The sequence below is a fragment of the Haliotis rufescens genome, unplaced genomic scaffold (assembly GCF_023055435.1).
Source record: "Haliotis rufescens isolate VD_foot unplaced genomic scaffold, xgHalRufe1.0.p SCAF_3, whole genome shotgun sequence".
Classification (NCBI taxonomy): domain Eukaryota; kingdom Metazoa; phylum Mollusca; class Gastropoda; order Lepetellida; family Haliotidae; genus Haliotis; species Haliotis rufescens.
In genome coordinates, this window is record NW_025964001.1 from 22,847,733 (window position 1) to 22,867,865 (window position 20,133).

General features: G+C 38.9%; 2 protein-coding genes and 1 non-coding gene across 4 annotated transcripts in view; 1 reads left to right on the plus strand and 2 right to left on the minus strand.

The window, feature by feature from the left end:
* Positions 1-2,985: 2,985 nt before the first annotated feature.
* Positions 2,986-3,058, minus strand: Trnak-cuu. The gene has a single exon. It is a non-coding gene; the product is annotated as a tRNA-Lys (tRNA).
* A 206-nt stretch (positions 3,059-3,264) lies between these two features.
* LOC124146426 (ADP-ribosylation factor-like protein 11) lies at positions 3,265-8,040 on the plus strand. Its single transcript, XM_046516711.2, has 3 exons — positions 3,265-3,491; positions 5,113-5,421; positions 7,062-8,040. Exons 1-3 carry the CDS (start codon positions 3,380-3,382, stop codon positions 7,208-7,210), a joined length of 570 nt encoding a protein of 189 aa, XP_046372667.2. The 5' UTR covers positions 3,265-3,379; the 3' UTR covers positions 7,211-8,040.
* A 1,164-nt stretch (positions 8,041-9,204) lies between these two features.
* The window catches only part of LOC124146474 (DNA helicase MCM8-like), a 32,527-nt gene continuing 21,598 nt past the window's right edge, over positions 9,205-20,133 (minus strand). Inside the window, exons 18-29 of one of the 2 annotated variants that reach the window (XM_048403924.1) lie at positions 19,101-19,144; positions 18,502-18,588; positions 16,645-16,708; positions 16,332-16,387; positions 15,683-15,716; positions 14,045-14,158; positions 13,160-13,225; positions 12,273-12,442; positions 11,449-11,533; positions 10,885-10,974; positions 9,815-9,920; positions 9,205-9,782 (exon numbers count right to left, since the gene is read on the minus strand). In XM_048403924.1, the coding sequence (XP_048259881.1) occupies positions 9,775-9,782; positions 9,815-9,920; positions 10,885-10,974; positions 11,449-11,533; positions 12,273-12,442; positions 13,160-13,225; positions 14,045-14,158; positions 15,683-15,716; positions 16,332-16,387; positions 16,645-16,708; positions 18,502-18,588; positions 19,101-19,144 (924 nt within the window). In that variant the 3' untranslated portion in view covers positions 9,205-9,774. Of the gene's footprint in view, positions 9,921-10,884; positions 10,975-11,448; positions 11,534-12,272; positions 12,443-13,159; positions 13,226-14,044; positions 14,159-15,682; positions 15,717-16,331; positions 16,388-16,644; positions 16,709-18,501; positions 18,589-19,100; positions 19,145-20,133 lie in introns of both variants that reach the window. The other variant, XM_048403923.1, reaches the window with a different exon arrangement.

A 20,133-nucleotide genomic window follows, 5' to 3' on the forward strand; every position in this document is an offset into this window, starting at 1 on the left:
CCTTATGGGCCACCGTATAAACTGAATATTCGAGTGCTGTCACATATCTGGAATACTGCTGACTGCGGCGTAGAACAAAACGCCTTCCTTATCTTGAAAATATGGCTTTATTTAGCTTCTCTTGTAATCTCCACTCATGGTCCACATTACACAGGAGTGAGTGAGTGAGTGAATACTGCTGCACGCTGCAGTCAATACTCTAGTTAAATAGCGGTATCTGCAAATAATCGATTCTTGACCATTGACCAAGCACACCAGTAAGCAATTTCGACCCACACCGTCGGGGCAAGATATATAATCAGCCAGGGGCCCGTTCCACAAAGCGATCTTAGTACTAACACTTTCGTAAATAACATTATTTAACAGTCGCATTGCTAAGATCGCTTTGCGGAACGGGGCCCTGGGCCCGATTGTAGAAAGCGATCTTAGCGCCAGGATTATCGTAAGACTTTGTTAAAGTATGGGAGTTACGATTATCGAGACGGTAAGATAGCTTTCAGCAAGTGGACCCCGGTCGCATAAAATATCACCCTCGTTTATCCAATGTATTAAATCTCCATTCGATTGTGATTAATAACCTGAGCCGATTCGCCACGATACCTGTGTTTTGAGCACGATTCGAATGGCAGGACGCAAATATTGCCTTGTAACAGTATAAATATAAAAAAAATAATTGTTATAGTTAAAATCTGTCAGCGATGGACAGTATAACAACTAGCATGTCACAGTTTTGTTTTAAAACGAGTATTAGAGCATTGAAAGCTATGACTATTATTTGACATTTCAACATAATAACAGGCTATTGATCACCAGCAGCTAAGGTAAGGCCACTGCACAAGGGCCATGGGGACTTCAGGTACCCCTGCAACCTGCATGGTACCCCAGCATGATTTACACTGTCCCTCATGCTGGCGATTGTTCACAGGTTAAGCCGAAAATTAAAACAAACACGTGTTCTACGAATTAAAACGGTGGTAGTCATAAATATTCTCTGGTTGACATGGTCTTACGATACACTCCATCTCCCCGAGGCAAGGGAGTTAACTCACTATAAAACTCCAATTATCACCCTTGCCGAACCAGGCTGGAATTATGGCGATACATTTTGGCAGGACTAACGGGTCAATGTATAGTCCAATCAAATAGGCAGGAACGAAATCGACATATGGTTCGTAAACTGCCGTGCAGATTTCGGTCGATTGCAGATTTGCAAAGCATGTGTTCCTACTGTTTACGTACTTTTGTTGGTTTGTTGGTCCAGGTTTTTGTTGGCTACGTCGGATAACAACATTCACTCACTCCGATGTGTCATAACACATATACGCTTTACTTTGGACAAAGTATACACTTTTAAAGGAAGCACTGTTACACACAGAAGAAAGGGGCAAACGACGTAGACTGTGACATGTTTTTTGAATGACGAGCAAGAAAGCATTGTATTGAAAGACTGAGTGAAGCGCCCCACAAATCCTCTTGACGCTTTGAGTTGGTGATCATTTTTCACTTTTTTCCAACTTCAAGTTTTGGTGCGTGCGTACGTGTGTGTATAATATAATCTAGGGGATGTCGCAATGAAACTGTGGCCCATGACATTGTGAAACACAAAAGTATGTTTTGTACTGTCAAAATGCATGAAAGAAATGAAATGTTTGACATTATCTTTGTAAATTTTCTTGTTGATTACTGACTGTGTCGAATGACGATGATGTTATCTTGTCATTCCTCCAAAGTTCGAAGCCAGACTAAACTGAAGATCTTCAAGGGAAAAGGGTTACCTAATAATTCTTATTCTTTCATGTTGCTTGTATTTTATTACACATTGTTTGTTAGTCTCAGTTATATTTATTCTGCGTTTATATGGGTATATTTTTTTATGTTTTAAACCAATAATATATTCTGTGTAAATATCACAGTTTAGTACTTATCCTCTAGCTCACCCACATTACTTAAACTCAAAATGCCCAGCATTGACAACGTTTCAGTAACTACTGTCATAATAACGCTACAAATCATATATTTATAAATGTACCACGACCTTCATATATCACTTGTTAATAATCTGCACTACACATGCATCCTGCACAATCATTATTTATAAACGTAATATGTATTAACAATATATACCATAATGTCAGGCTCGCTGACTTGTTTGATGCATGTCATCGTATCCCAATTGCGTGGATCGATGCTCATGATGTCAATCACTGGGTTGTCTGGTCCAGACTCGATTATTTATAGGGTCATTTCAAAATGAACATATAATAATAAAATTTAGGATAGTGTTGTGAATGGAGTGTTGAAGCAAGCAAGAATGAACACCTTTAAGAACAAAATATATTTAAAAAAAGAAAAGAAAAAGACACCGAAAAGTTGCAATTTGTACTACCAAGGGGGAGGCAAGAAACAATGGAAGGAGATTTGCAGTCATTTTGCAGTCTTACCCTGGTATTACAAACTCTAAGAACTTTCAAATATGTGATAATTTTCATTTTTTATGCGTCCAACTCTTCCGAGTGCCAGTCAACGTGAAATTACAGTTATATATTACTCCCTGACATCCGACTAGCCTTTCTTATATCAAAGTTCATTTTTAGTCCTGATAATTAATTCACAGTAGTTAGAGTGTCATTGGAAGCTCTAAGACTCTTCTGTACCGATTAAGAAATGTGTGCTGTCTTTCATTAAACAAACATAAGATGACAAATGGCCATTTTGCATTACGTAGCATTATTAGTTAATATACAAGAGTATTAAGTGGGTCATTATTTTCAGTACATCAAATACCACTGACCCACCCAACCCTGTAATAAATGACCGGTCCTAAGTAATACTTTTTGTTAAATATATGTCTACAACCCTGTAAATGGATACGTAATTTACTGTCAATATCCGCTGTTGGAAGGTTAAGTTGACGTGTTTTGTGTTTATGGAGGTAACTTCATTTGTAACAAGTTACCTTCACCATCTGGAGGGACAAAAAGAATCCGCCCAACGTGGGGCTCGAACCCACGACCCCGAGATTAAGAGTCTCGTGCTCTACCGACTGAGCTAGCCGGGCGCTGATGAACACCGTGGAGTTTAATAACCTTAATCTACGTTTAATATATAATCCGTTTGTATTAATATATATACATTGTTTAATTAATTTGTTTATGTTTCTTTAGTAACTTATAACATGTTTCAAAAGTACAACGTGCTTTTTCTTTATTTAGAAAAATGGCGCGCAAATGCAAGGGGCGCAACTCTAAAAGTAAAAGTAGGTGGCGCATGTGCTTCCGGTAACTAAGCACGCCAACTTATTTTACTGATCAGTGTTTATTAATGTAAACAAAGCTGGTAATGAGATGATTTATCAAACACAGTGGGTACAAGGACGCTGATGGGAACTGGATGTAGCTCAGACAACAACGTCATTAGAGCATCAACCGCATCGTTACAGGACAACGAAACAACGCCTTTCAAAGTTCTTATTTTGGGGCCAAGTAATGCGGGTGATTACCTGTAAACGATCAGTATTTAGCAAAAACTAATATGCTAGGAGTTAGGTCATTAATCAGTCATTAGTTTCAACAGAGGCCAAAAATATCTATCGATGATCAACGCATTTTTTTATTTTAGACAGGACAAGAAGCTCCTCAAACTTTAAAGATGATGAGGACACGAGTGGCCCAATCAAAGTTGTTTAAATTCGCTGTTCCGCGGTGCTTACCTTGAACATGCTAGAAAAATATGACCGTGGTTTGAATCCCAAGTTCACCCTGATTATGTTTCTTGGTTTTTAAGCACCATACCTTAGCCCGCTGCTTTCACCAAAGTTGTAAACATCTTATCTAAGAACTTCATCATGTGGAGCAGTCCTCCCACGCCCATATCTGAAAATACTGTTCAAAGCAGCATTAGACCACTCTCGCTAACTCTCTCAAAGAAGTTGGTGAACTAACTACGAACCAATACAGAGTAACCACACGTTCTGTGACAGGTGTATACAGGCACTGTATCTGCTGCACAGCTGTTTTTGAAGCGACAGTCCAATCAAAAGAAACCTGACTTTGATGTGCTCTAATATAGAGAACCTCAGCACCACAAAACACATCAATGACCAGCAACACTCAGATCAGTCAGTTACAGTGTGTCACCTGGTTGATTGGGATATTGCTGGCTCAGGTTGCAAAATTAAAATATGTCTGCTAGTTTGAGACCAGTAAAATTCTGGAACGACTAGTGACATTTCCTGGTGGGCAACCATATTTACCATTAATGATATAATGGGTAGATAGCAACTCTGTGGATCATTTGCAGACTCGTGAAAATAAGACATAATTTCTAACCCTGCTGAATGCCGTGTTTAACAACTCCACTAATCACAATACAATAGGTATCACGATAAGCATGTTTACCTTAAGTAGCATGGAAACTTCTTGACTATAGATATTTCTGAGCAGGTTCAAAAGGAAAAGCTTTGTGTAGACACATCTTCTTAGCAACTATTATTAGCATTGAACTTGAAGCCCTAGTTACAACATATTTTGTGATATTTGACTGACAAAAACGCTCTGGTTCATCAAACGAATAGCAAGTTAGTAACTTTAGCAAGTGTATGGGTTTGTATCGATACAGAAAAAAACCTATTGTGTATCGTATCTTCGCGTAAAACCTCACGATGCACCAGTGCGCCAATGTCTCTTTTCACCCCTAGTTAATACTAGTAATGCAATTTATAGTGCATCTGATTCGCAGGGGAACTTAGCCAAGGTACTGTGTACATTAGAGTCAAGCATACATTGTAGATGACTTGAGATGGACCATTTGTTTCATGCAGGATTAGCGAGTAAATTTTGGAAATCACATGCAGCATGTCATGATGAAAATAAAGTCACTGTGTAGTAAAACTTGACTGACTGTTAGTTTTGTTATTTAACATTGGAAACATGTCTTCTTAATGTACATACTTCTCTATGTATTTTTATGGTTCGCATTTCATTTGGCGGTTAGTATAGAAGACACCAATACACCACAATTCAAGTTGCTGTTTGAATACGAGATTTTACCAGTGGACATCTCTATTATCAAACAAAGTTTTCTTGAAATGATACAGGTTGTGTCTGTTTTCAGGGAAAACCTATTTATTATATTCCTGGTTGTTGGAAGTAGAGGGCGTCCATTCAACGAAGCCAACAGAGGAGTTTAATGTGGAGACTCTGGAGTCCAAGTCGGGGGTCAGGTTCACCGTGTGGGATCTAAGTGGGGCCCTCCGACATCACAGAAAGAGAAAGTTTTATGAAGGAACACAGGGACTTGTATTTGTCTACAATGCCAACACAGACTTAACACAAGCCAAAGACGACTTTCAGTTGTTGCTAGAGGAGCGAGTTGTGCAAGATGTCCCCTTAATGATAGTCGCGAATCAAATGAAAGAACATGGTAAGATATTTTGATATTTTGATTGTGTTCTCATCTAAATAATCATATCGTGATTGGATCAGATTCTATTTCTCATTATGAATTATGGTAATGTTTTGACAGTCCATCTGACAATGAAACAAAATGGCTTTCAAAAGTTATTAAACAGAGGACTTTTATACATTTTTCACACAGCTATGAAACAGTTTCAAAATAAACACCTGCCCATAGGCCTGTGGCAGATAGATCTCTCATGTTACCAAAGGCCTGTGGCAGATAGATCTCTCATGTTACCATAGGCCTGTGGTAGATAGATCTCTCATGTTACCATAGGTCTATGGCAGATAGATCTCTCATGTTACCATAGGCCTGTAGTAGATAGATCTCTCATGTTACCATAGGCCTGGGGCAGATAGATCTCTCATGTTACCGTAGGCCTGTGGCAGATAGATCTCTCATGTTACCGTAGGCCTGTGGCAGATAGATCTCTCGTTACCATAGGCCTGTGGCAGATAGATCTCTCATGTTACCGTAGGCCTGTGGCAGATAGATCTCTCATGTTACAGTAGGGCTGTGGCAGATAGATCTCTCATGTTACCATAGGTCTATGACAGATAGATCTCTCATGTTACCATAGGCTTGTGGCAGATAGATCTCTCATGTTACTGTAGGCCTGTGGCAGATAGATCTCTCATGTTACCGTAGGCTTGTGGCAGATAGATCTCTCATGTTACTGTAGGCCTGTGGCAGATAGATCTCTCATGTTACCGTAGGCCTGTGGCAGATAGATCTCTCATGTTACCGTAGGCCTGTGGCAGATAGATCTCTCATGTTACCGTAGGCCTGTGGCAGATAGATCTTTCATGTTACCATAGGCCTGTGGCAGATAGATCTCTCATGTTACAGTAGGGCTGTGGCAGATAGATCTCTCATGTTACCATAGGTCTATGACAGATAGATCTCTCATGTTACCATAGGCCTGTGGCAGATAGATCTCTCATGTTACCATAGGTCTATGACAGATAGATCTCTCATGTTACCATAGGCCTGTGACAGATAGATCTCTCATGTTACCATAGGCCTGTGACAGATAGATCTCTCATGTTACCGTAGGCCTGTGGCAGATAGATCTCTCATGTTACCGTAGGCCTGTGGCAGATAGATCTCTTATGTTACCGTAGGGCTGTGGCAGATAGATCTCTGATGTTACTGTAGTCCAGTGGCAGATAGATCTCTTATGTTACCGTAGGGCTGTGGCAGATAGATCTCTGATGTTACTGTAGTCCAGTGGCAGATAGATCTCTCATGTCAGGCCTGTAGTTTCAAAATTGAATGTGTCCTTATGGCCTGCAGTATATGTCTATATATTTGTCATAAAAGAAACTTCATTTAGCCAGGGCCTGCTGCTTCAAACAACACAATCTGTGGGTGCTTATTACAGCCTGGCAATATTTTTGTATTTAGATTTTAAAAATCTGTGTTGAAACAGACTTAGTCTACACTGTGATTGTGATATCTGATTAGTGCAAAATGGAGAAAAAAATCTATTGAAACATTATGGTGTGCAAGTTGTATTATATTTATAAGATCTTTATTTATAGCAACAAGTTACATTGTTCTGTTAAATATTTCATACTCCCTCAAATAATTTCTCCTTTCAGAAACCCCATCCGAGGAGGATTTGCTTGGTAATCTTGGTGTTAAAAAAGATATGTTAAATAGACGTTGGTGTTTATCACGGGTTCGACTGAAATCGCAACAGGATGTCCATGAAGCAATCTGTGATCTCCAGAGACTTGTCAAGAAGTGATTTATGTAAATATCTAGCAGGTTTCTACATTGACTGTGAAGCCAACAAACTGGCTACCTTGTCACTTAAACTACATCTCCAACATCATTTATCATCAATCCTGGCTTCTTACTGTTACTGTTGTCATAAATATTCCTTCGCAATCTGTTGAAAGCTCTGATTTTTGGCCATCCGTGTCAGCGATAGAATGGCCTGCACTGCACAGTTACATCCCCTCGTTGTGTCAGAATCAGCTGATCATTGGTTTGAATCTCAGATTAACCCTGGTCATGATCCTTGGTCACCACCATACCATTCCTCATTCCTCTCCTTGGAAAGCACTGGACCAGTGAACTCTCATGCTTGATAACACCTGAATTGTTTCAAGAGGTTTGAATCGATTTTCAATATAGCCAGCACAGCAGAAATATTGTAAAACCTATCTATGGCCACTGCTCAGTCATTTCTGTTTAAATGCATTTTTGGCTCTGCAAACATCTCCTTTGAAATAGCTGAAAAAGCTGTATTTTTCTCCTTGTTTTGACATTGTAACTTGTTGAAATATTTAGGGTTTTAGTGTGGTTCTTGTGAAACATGGGAAAACATTGTTTGGCCTCAGAAAAATACTCTCCTAAGAAGGTATATAAAGTTCAGAATTGAAGGTCTGTGTAAAGTAAATTTAAATGTTATGTATTGCAACATTATTCTTCAATAGTACTTTCATCCGTGAAGGTTTAGAAAGTGAGTGAGTGAGTTGGGTTTAACGCCGCTTTTAACAGTATTCCACTTATATCGCGGCGTGTCAGCTTAATGTGGGAGGAAAGCCTGAAGTGATGCCGGACATTTACCACTTCGGTGAAACCCACGAGCACGGGTATGGTGCTGACAAACCTAGAAACATAATTGGGCCGAAACGGGATTCGAACCCACAATCATAGGTTTCTGGCATGCCCAAGGGACACAACTCTGCACAGCGAATCACGGCGCCTTAGACGACTGGGCCACCCGTGCCCCCAGGTTTAGAAAGAAATGTAGTAATTTAGTAGTTGTTTAAAATTTGTTAATACTTTGTCGTCACTATTTATTCAGAAATATGTGAAAACTTTTGTTAACTGGCCATCTTGACATTTTGAAGTGTTGACTACATATCCACATGAGCTAAAGTGCCATGGTACTATTTTTACAAACATTCACACATTTCTTGTTTCTGACCATCTAATTTAAGTTGTTAGTTTTTGTGGCTCCTGCATCCAGTTGTCATCAGTTTTACATCATTCTTCATCCAGTGTGCCAACTGAACAGATTTTGTGTTCATGCAAAATGTGATAACCGTCCATTATACATTCATTGTATTATTATAAATATTCTATCTATTTCTCTAGTTACATACTGAGTATCATTAGCAATGATAGTGGACTGAACAACAATGAATTAAAAGCATATTAAGTGTCACACCGTTTTGTGATTTGAATGTATGAAATAAAGTTTTACACCACATCACATGTGCATTTGTTGTGGTGATAGTTAATCTGTGTACAGAATAACTGCCCCTTATTCTGTAATAACAGAAAAAGGTCAATTTTAGCATATTAAGCACCCTGCTCCAAAAGTGTTCCCTTACCAACTTCTAGACCAATCTGTCAGTAATCTTTATAAATGACCGGTACCAAGACTGAAAATTTACACGTCAGTCCATATTCTTGTGTCAAGATCTATTACATACCAGTATTTTTTTACAGAAAGCAGGAAAGCAGAAAGGGAATATTATTGCCTTGTTACTATTATGAAAACAAATTTAACTCATTGTTCATTGTATATGGTTTTAATAAGTGCCCCCCTTTGTCAAGTTTCTAAGCACCCTGGGTGCTTATTACGGCATATACGGTAGGTCCCCATCAATATACGATGTTGTGAGAAGTGACATAATGGATTGGGTGGTCAGAATCTGCAGCATCAAACATTCACTCACTGATGGAAGTGTTTCAGTCGCACTCACAAACTTTCCACAACAACAATTACAAGCATGGTTTTATTTGTGTATACAAAGTCTCAACCTCTGTATATGATTCCTGTACAGGTTTACAGTCCAACTGTCATAATATAGTCAATCACATTGTGTATCACAGGTAGCAGGTGAAATGATGCATCTATTCCACATCATCTTCCCGAGGCAAGAGTGTCCACTAGCCTTTTGATCAAAGTCTTGTTCCCACCCTTGCCACATCAAGCTAAATATGTTTGAACTGTCGCACTTATCAATAGTCAAATCAGAGAACGTGTCACAAAATCAACATCCACGACTGGTACACCTTCGTCTGAAAGTGATTTACCACTGCCTGTGTTTGTTGACACGAATGTGTCTTTTTCATCTTTTAAACCCTCCAACGATTGCCTATGTTTCAGGGATGAAATCGCGAATGTTTTCGTTATCTGATCGACTAGGTCATCGCCTATCATAGTCGCCATCTTTTTGGATCTATACAGCCAGGGTTAAACCAAGAAAAGTGGCCTTGATGTGGCAAGGGGAGAAACTAGGCTATGATATAGGCTAGTGGACACGCTTGCCTCAGGAAGATGATTCCACATCAGTATCCTTGTGTCTGCAGCTGGTGTCACATCAGTATCCATGTGTCTGCAGCTGGTACACCTTGGCCCCCTTCTTCAGCAGAAAGCCTTGGTTGTTGAGAGAGGCCACAAACCCCTCAAAGTCCACGACATGGAGACCGATATCCTGCAGAAGGAAACAATCCGTGTACAAATAAACCTGGCAATAAGTGGTTTCTTGACATCAGTTTTCACCAGACATTGCGGGCACAGTAACAAGTAGTCAGGAGATGATAATTGGCCTGGTTCTCTACAATGTGCTTCATGGATAAATATAGATATAGGAAATATTTTAAAAAAAATTATGTGCAACAATAAAAGAAATCTGGAAATATGAGAAAACCCATGAAAAAGGCTCAACCAAAAACATGTAAAATACAGTTATCACCTTATAATGGTTATGTTCTGTGTGCAAAGGTTTGTGACAAAACTAAACACATCTTGAGTTATCTAATCATTAAAACTTCTATGTGATTGGTCAAATCAGAGAAATAGTTGCTTATTAATCTATTTTATCTAATGCTCTTATGGTATTGGGCCCTGTTCCAAAGAGCAATCTTAGCACTATTATTGTCTATGTTAAAGTATGGGAGTTGCGATTATCTTAGCATACCCGTGAAGATCCAGGGTAGAATAGGTCTTCAGCAACCCATGCTTGCCGTAAAAGGTGACTATGCTTGTCTTAAGAGGCGACTAACGGGATCGGGTGGTCAGGCTAGCTGACTTGGTTGATGCATGTCATCGATCCCAATTACTTGGATTGATGCTCATGATATTAATCACTGGATTGTCTGGTCCAGACTCGATTATTTACAGACCGCCATCATATACCTGGAATATTGCTGAGTGCTGCGTTAAACAACAAACCTACCAACCAATCATCTTAGCGCTCTGATCACTTTGTTGAACAAGGCCTGCTCCTACAAACATTCTCGGTATAGAATCAACATGCCTGGCATATATGAGTACATGATTACCACATGTATAAGCTATAATAGAAGACATGAGACAAAAATGGACAGCAGATGACTGTTCTGTTCTGTTCTACCGCATGTGCCCTATTAAGTACTATTCAGTACTGCTGTTCCTACCTTGGCTATCTGCCTCATCTGCTGCACAGTGAAGATGGAGTTGTACGTCTGCTCCGCCACCTTCTGAAGGGCTGCCACAAACCTCTTGGGCTGAAACAGAGGGAAGCCATCCATCAGGTCCTTCTATATTTTCACTATTTTGGTTAGTAAAAGTTTCAAGTTATGTTGCATCCCTGTAAAGTATAACAACACATCTGGTCAAGAAGTTGGTCAGAGGATGCTTAATACAGTGTTTGTTTGTTGTTTAACGCAGCACTCAGCAATATTCCAGCTATATGACGGCGGTCTGTAAATAATCAAGTCTGGACCAGACAATCCAGTGATTAATGTCATGAGTATCGATCCATGCAATTGGGATCGATGACATGCATCAACCAAGTCAGCGAGCCTGACCACCCGATCCCGTTAGTTGCCTTTTACGACAAGCATAGTCACCTTTCACGGCAAGCATGGGTTGCTTTAATACAGTGACAACTGTAATTGTAATTTATTGCAGTTCAATCAGTTGTCAATACCAGGTTTCATCTACAACACAGCGTTATATACTTGATAGAATCTGCTTACCTGAGACCTCCCACTCATGCCTGAGCCGTGCTGTGAACGTTTGAAGTCCAACCACCCAAACTGATCCGAGTAAACGTCCACCATGCTGGAAGTAGACAGACACACTTCATCAACAAACTAGAACATCATTTATCAGTCATGACTAATGAATAAACCTGTCATATTAAAACAAGCATGAAATACACATATCCCTGCCAATTATATGTTGCACTGAGTGTGAGACACCAGACCCTGACCAAAAAAGGCACCTGGGACTTGTCCCAAGCAGTCAATAACACAACAAAAGTCTGATTAATATGCTGCTAGTACCATTAGCCATCCCAGAAAGGTAGTGTTACTTTGAGAAGATCACTGGGAGCAGTGGTTATTATCAGATACACTGGCGTCGTACATTTGCTTCTGTGGATAAGAGACATAAAATTCCTAACAGTTGACCACTTGTTTGAAAAGTTAGGAAATACAAATGGTTCAGAAGATATTTTCACTGATTGAATCTTAAATTCAAGTCCAATTGTTGTTTCCAAAATTCCAAATAATAAAAGGCACCAGTTCAGGGCTCGGTTGATATCTTTGAAAAATTTGATCAAGAAATATTGAACAGTCTTTGATTTAACCAGAAACTTGACAGACAGAAGAAGCAACACACATCACCCATACCTATATCCCTGCCACACTATTCCAGTCTGAGTCCCTCTCAACCTCATGATACACACACATCTCTCCATGCCAGTCTAGCCTAAACCTCAGTCAATCTTATGATATATGCTCCACTCACAGCACAAGTCTAGGCTAGGCCTGTCAACCCGCCAGGAAGTGAGACCCACCTGAACTTCATGATCTCCACCACCTCCTCGGCATCCTGTGAAGTGGCCACCTCCCTCAGCTCCAGTCTAGCCCTGGCCTCTGTTAGTCTGATCAGGGACTCCAGCTGTCGGGTTGTGATCGGGGTGCTGTCCTGTGTCTGATGCTTCTTACGGAGGTCCAGATAGAAGTTCTGGGGGATAATTAGGAATTGAATTCAATACTTTTTGTATTAATGGAGGTATAATTACTATCATCAAAAACACTGGTGTGCCCTCTCTGTAAATCTGTGTAGCAGTTTTGCGAAGCATGTGCACACCTGTTTTCCCATTTTTACCTCAATAAACGCTACATATTGCAGATATTAATACGAAATCATCGGCAACACAAGACCCACCCACTCTATTGTCTAGCAATCAGGAACAGTAGTCAGTTACCAGGCACGGCCTAATATTGTTTTAGGTTTATGGAAACAAATGCAAAAATATTGCTTGGTTATCCAAACAAATGCCATGTAATCACTTGCTATTTATTTATTCAAACAATCAGGAATAGCAATAACGTAGCTGGTATAGATACCTATATGTCATATACTGATCCATCTGTTCACATTATTGTACTGTACTACTATCAGTTACCTTTTTAGACATGAATCAACATTACTGTTTCCCATTATCAAAAAATATAATTCAGTCCCAAATAATTCATGATAAAATTAAATGCATTACCAGAGCAGTAATTGAAACAGGCATCTTAATTGCAAACTAACCTATTTATTTCATTGGCATCCAACACTCCAAACATGGATTAGAATTATTATGGATCAGATTGCCTTGCCGTAGTTAATCATTAAAACAATAAATCATTCACATGGAGTTTAAACACAAACATCTATTCTTCAAATACAAACCTGTAAAACCCTGGCTGCTTCAGGGCCTATGGTTGTATGAACATACTTCCTGGCATAGCCTATGTACTGCAATACAAGAATACAAAAAAAGTGTTTCAAAATAGTTCTGCAACATTTTGATAAAATGTTAGTCTATAAGAAATCATGATACCGGGTATTTTCTCAGTGTAAATGTTGACAATTTGATCAAACATGCAGATTTATGAAATTCCCTCAATTTCTGATGTGAAGCAGCAGTCCATTGGTGACGTTACAATGCAGTTGTGCATGGACTCATGGTTTAAGAACATTGCGGCACTGCTCCAACTCAGTTAGAAAGGTACTATATTCACTTCTTATACTTTATTGCAAAACTGTGAAGACAGTGTGTGATGTCCCTATACGTCTCTATAGTAAAGTGTTATGTTTCTTGGTTTGTCAGCACCATACCCGTGCTCGTGGGTTTCACCGAAGTGGTAAAGGTCTGAGACCTGCATCACTTGGGGCTTTCCTCCCACATTAAGCTGACACGCCGCGATATAACTGGAATACTGTTAAAAGCGGCGTTAACCCAACTCACTCACTCACTCAATATAGTTAAGTGTGAATTTTGCGCTGTTTCCTGATTTGGACAATTAGATCAATAACAATTTAAATATCTCCATCCTAGAAATAGTTACACTCTCTTAATGCAGATGATCAGGTATTCTTAACCAACACTGATTCATATTACAAAAGCAGGACCACCTACAACCACCTGAGAACCAATAGCTTGTTATTTTTCAGGCTACAGACCGATGTGTGAATATTAAGTGGTTAATTTGGAATCTAGGTTCGCTTGATAAAAGCATGCATAAATATGTTTGAGAAGTGACTGACTAGGTGTGGGACTGTGCGAGGACATACCTTCCGAAGCAGCTGATAGGGGATGGGATCGAAGGCATCGAGCTTCGGGATCTTCAGTCTCTCACTCAGTGGCTTGTCTGCCTCCCACTGCAGCCGGGAGGAATCAAGGTCATCCTGAAACAGTCAGCGAGTCGAGATCTATGCCGTTTTTATCAATGTTATGGCAGGGGACACCAAGAATGGATTTCACTTTACATATATGGGGAATCAAACCCTGGTCTTCAGCATGATGAATCCAGGCTCTAACAGAAAGGTGACTTCATGGACACAAGCTCCTGCATTCTATGTGTATAAAACTTGAAATTGCAGAGTGCAGAAAATTCATATGCATGTTCTGGAATGAATGCTGATATTTCATAATTTGGTACCACTCAAAATATATTTCTGTACTTAATCATGTTCAAATTCAATGCATTTCAAGGCATGTTGTTCATTTTCAAGATTCAAATGTAAAGCCTCATCAAGGTAAGGATCCCAAATGCAAAGCCTTTTCAGGCCTGTGCCAACATTGCTATGTTGTAACCATGACAGGTTTAAGATTATTGCACTTACATAGCGATGTATGTGTGTATGTGGCTGCTTGTACTAGTCCGGACTAATGCCGATTTTATAGGGTTAGCACACTGAGATACCATGCCGCAGTATACTGACTCAGTGCCAACCAGTCTTTGTTTTAGCCCCTTAATACCGAGCAGGGTAACAACACGTTGCATCTTTTAACGTCTTTTGGTATGATGTGGGCAGGGATCGAACTCACAACCTTCTGCTCTTGGAGATCTGTGTGTGTCAGATGATAATTCAAATAGGCCAATCAGCATCGAGGCTTCTAAATTCTCAGTACGAATGGACGAAACATTCAGACCAGCATATCTGATTTCTGTATCTTGAAAAACAACTTAACAACAAATTCTGAATGAACATAAATAAGGCTGCACTATTATATTGTGGATATTTTACACCTTGTCGTTTCTGACCGCCATGGCATCAACATCAAAAGGCGGCGCCATCAATACTTGTGTCCCATGGGAGTGTCAACTCAAATCTATCTTCTGGAGGCCTGGCAGTTTCTTTAAAGGACATGGGCCACAAAAAGTTACTTGATCACTCTTGGGCCCATTTTGGATTATTAATAAGCTGTCAGATGTTACAGAGATTCTTAATAATGCAAATTTTGGAAAAATCGCAAATTTCTATAACTTCTTGTGCAATATAAATGAATGTGTCAAAAACCAACAAACAAATATCCTAGGACAGACACCCACAATACATATGCTCAATCCCTTGGTCAGTAACTCCCTCCTCTTAAGGTAATAGAGGGCCTACAAAGTACTTCTACCTACCATGCAAACAGCTTATCAAGGATGCAACATGGCAGTAGCCTGCTACCCCGAGTCAGTTTGCCTAGTGTTAAAGGTATCTCAAGGGCTAGTACAAATTCATGCTTTTAGGGTGTCCCCTTACATAGACTACTCAAAAGAAGTTAAAGAATGCCCAATTCTTTCATATTACTGTAGTTAATCTGTCATGGCATGAAACAATCAGGCACCTCGGTAAGCTCTCTTCAGTAGTGTATTAGCACTATTCAGGTATGTATGTATCAGGTTAACTTGCATCCCTGCTTATGCAGTAGCAACTTGCCTGAGTTCTTCTGACTGTAACTCCCAGAAAATCACTAAAAATAAAATGACAGTTGCTAAATGATCGACAATCAAACAGCATAATATGACAGTATTTCTTTGAAGACAATTGAATACATCTATCTGTAGATTTCAAACAGATGCAGTCAAAATAACTCTGAAATAACAATAATATCTAAATACATCCAAACATATGCTGTTATCCATAATACTCCTCGTCGTGACATCCTAACAGATGCTGTTATCCATAATACTCCTCGTCATGACATACAAACAGATGCTTAAGAAACCAAATTTTCAATCAAACAGTATTTCTAATTTAATTTGTATTTACTTCTGGAAATGTAGGACAGCTTCACCCATAGGACAAGAAAGAATATTGATCTGGCCTGAAAATCAATTTAGACATAAACAGAAATCTTGACCTCTGTCAGTTTACTATAAGACTTACGAAAAATATATTCTTAGTCACAAAATTGTCAGTAGAAACTCAAATAGCTGTATCTTTACCTTGGGTCGTATACCAAAGCTGAGAATGAATATCGTGTGCACACTGATCAGGGTTATAAAAATGTAGTGCTTTGACCATCCCCCTGCATGGTGTGGAAATGTAATCACAATATAGTCAGTAGAAAGGCAAATAGCTGTACCTTTTCTTCCCTGCATGCAGCGCCATCACATGTTCAGACAGCATGTTGTCCATTTCCTGTAAGACATCACAATAGTCTTTTATAGAGAGAATTGCCCTAAACAGTCAGTGCAGTGAGTACACAATCGCATTTTAATCTCTTCCCTCATCCTACTATTCCAGAAAGTAATCTTTAATCAACATCATCTGTATTCAACGTCAGCATCAAGTTCAAACAAATTAGGTATCTTCTATCAAGCATTTCAAATTATTAATTCACTTTATTATTTCAATAAATCTGCACAGCATGATGTTTCCTGTCTACATATTCTGACCTCGTCTGGCTTGTCCAGCAGGATGAAAACTAGGTCAAATCTTGACAGGAGTGCACTGCCCATTCTGAAAGGACAGACTTGGGATAAGGATGACTCATATTTGTCATAAATAGCAGTGAATCAATTCACCCAGTATGCAGTGTACTGCAATGTAATTTGTAAAATATTATTTCTGCTTGAGTAAAGAAATGTCTCAAGCCACTACCAGTACATCAGTTGACTCAAATATACAAAATATGGTTAAAATAATATTCCAGTACCTTTAGGGCACACTTAGAAATCACCTGTGGTCGAATAAAAAAACTTGCCAGTGACAAATGTTCTTTCACACAAGTAAACTGGACAAATGTATGGAAATGATGAACATTAAAGAACAAAATTTCAAGTATTTTTTAAACCGATTTCTTTTTTCATTGAAAAGTTTTCTTCGGATTGGCACACTGAAATCTCCAAAGGGCACACTTAAACATCAATAGACGTGCCCTGTGGCACAATTGAAAGAAATATATTCTATCCCCGGTTTCACTCACATTCCAAGTGTTGCATCAGTGGTAGAAACTAACAGTTTTAGTTAACTAGTCCTTATAATGATAACATATAGCAAAGCCCTTAAAAAGGGCAAATTTATACTAGTCACTTAGGATACCTTAACTATTGGGCAGTTTGGAAAGGACTATAGGACTAGTGTTAACGCTGTTGTGTCTTCGTATTGTGCATCTCATCTCAACCTTACTGTCAATATAAGTATCGTATCACAACATCTTACAGACGCAATCATGAACCAAGGTACTACCAAAAGATGGTCATCTAAAACTTAATGAATGAGATGTTTTAATGCTGATTTGAACAGTATTTCATCTATATCACAGTTCGTCAGCTTTCACATGAGAGGAAAGACAAAAGTGATGCAATATGTAGTAAATATTCCTTATAAAACTTGGAAAGATATCACAGCACAAAACAACTTATGCCATTGGATCGTGTTCAATGAAATCCTTGTTTGAGTGTTGACACTTCACTTCAAAGGTAAAATTGCTTGGAAACGTCTTACTACAAATATTTGAGAGTTGGTTCAAAAGGAAAAGCCAGCTGTAGACACATGTTCATAGCGGCTATTTGTAGAAGTGAACTTGAAATACTTATTACAAAACATTTGTGATATTTGACTGACAAAGAGGCTGAGGTCATTGAACAAGTAGTTAGTGATTTATCGCGTATGGTATCATAACATGTAAACTCATGATGCACCAATGCACCGATGAAGTGTCTCACCCTTAGTTTTTGTTGGGGAACAATGAATACCAGACAGGGAGAAGCAATGACACTTCCTCCCTTTATTCAACTGTGACTATCCCTGGCACAAGTCCAGACGCCACAGCGATAAGTTGGCAAAGACATGATTAATACAAGGGCAAAAGTGAGCGTGGCTCACTAATACCCCCGACCCGCCTAGTGTGTCAGTAGTTTCAAATTAAATAATGGATAGGGTTAGGGTTTGAAAAATTCATAAAAAAATGGAAAATTAATAAAAACAATTTTTTTCTTTTGACTGCACCCCTCCATATGACACAGATTATATGTACTAAGTTTGAGATGAATCCACTGAATCGTTTAAGAGAAATCGTGGAACCTTGACATAACTATATACCCCCAACCTAAAAGGTCGGGGGTATAACTAGAGGTATCACAATTTACCTACATATCAAGGCATATCGCGATATTTGAGTCACAACTATCACAATACTTAATTTGCCCAGTTTTTGTATGAAAGTCCTAGCATTCCACGTTGCCCAGCTGAGAGGTTGTTGCTATCAAACTAACTATCTCAGTTAACCAACATAGACATTATAAACATACTTGAGGTTTTCTGAAACTGTTTTAGCCTTGTTGTAATGTCCGCCAACAGGATTGGCTGCTGCGATGATGGAGGTGCGAGCAGGCAGACTGAAATGTTAAGGTCATGTGGGGTTACAGATATATGTGCTCTCTTCCCAAAACTAATAACAGCATTTATTTACAATATTTTTCGTGGCATAAAAGAAATAAAAATAAGTGATAACAATATGAAATAGGTGACATCCTTCAGTGCAATACTGCCAATGCTATTGTCAGCCGATCAGGAAACAGTAGTGTGGGCATGGCCTAAATACTTTCGGTTTTATGCCAAAAATGTTTGGTTAGCCAATCAAAAGCCACGAAATCACTTGCAATTTATTTATAGGAACATAATGCAAATAAGATCTCAATCATTATATATAGAGACCATTAAGAAAGGTTTGCAGCTTAACTGTTAAGTTATGGCAATGAGTGAGTGAATATTGGTAATACTGTGAAGTCAAGGCTCAAGGTATAAAAATTTTCTTCAAGAAAATGACTTTTAAATATCTAATTCAAGCAAGCAGTTTCTGCAGAGGGCAAAATGTAAAACCAGTGTGTCAGAATTTGACCCATCTCACCTGCAGACTATTCCCGCTTTAGCAATACTGATACTCTGCTGCTCCTGCAAGAGTCACAGACAAACATCTCACATCACTGAGAACTGAAAGATGGTGTACAACCTCAGTTAGTTTCAAGTCTTTGAAAGGCATTTAGAAGTGTTGCACATGAGGAAGAGAATTAATGGATGTCAGCTTCTTTATTATGAGGAACACAACGTTTCGGAGTATATGCTTACTCCTTCATCCACAGATTGTTTGCTTGTTGTTTAATGCCTCACTCAGCAATATTTCACTATATGACGGTGGTCTGTAAATAATGGAGTTTGGACCAGACAATCCAGTGACTCACATCATGAGCATAAATCTACACAATTGGGAGATGATGTATACATCCATCAACCAAGTCAGTGAGCCTGACCACCTGATCCTGTAAGTCACCTCTTACGACACAACCTCAGTAGACTGTCCTACACAACAAGACATTCTTATACACAGTTTTACCAGGAGCAGCATATTGAATCCTATACGGATACAAATTAAAAATGAACACATGTAATATCATTTGTGAGTTCCATTCAACTGAAGCAGGTACTTAAGATTTACGTGTTATTTCTGTTCTCAGAATACAATCGATGTTTTGGACAATTTGATTTTCTTCTCTCAATCATTAAGTCTCAATTCCAATAAGCAATCCCCATCTGAAGGAAGCATAAGGCGTCATCATACTTTGTTTTTTATTTGTAAATCCAAGAGACACATTATTTGAATTTGAGATGGGGTTTGGGGTTGCGATTAGGTATTACAGCAATAGAAACTAACAATATTAGCCCACTCATCCTCATCATGATAACATATAGCAAAACCCCTAAAAGGGCAAATTTTACAAATCCTCAGGACACCTTAACAATTGGGCAGTTTGACAAGGACTATAGGACTAGTGCCAATTTCTAATGCTGGTATTACAATGTCAAGACCTGTTGAAAACATGTCAAAGTCACTATATAATGAATCTACTAAACATTATTCCCAGAATTCCATATCTTATACTACT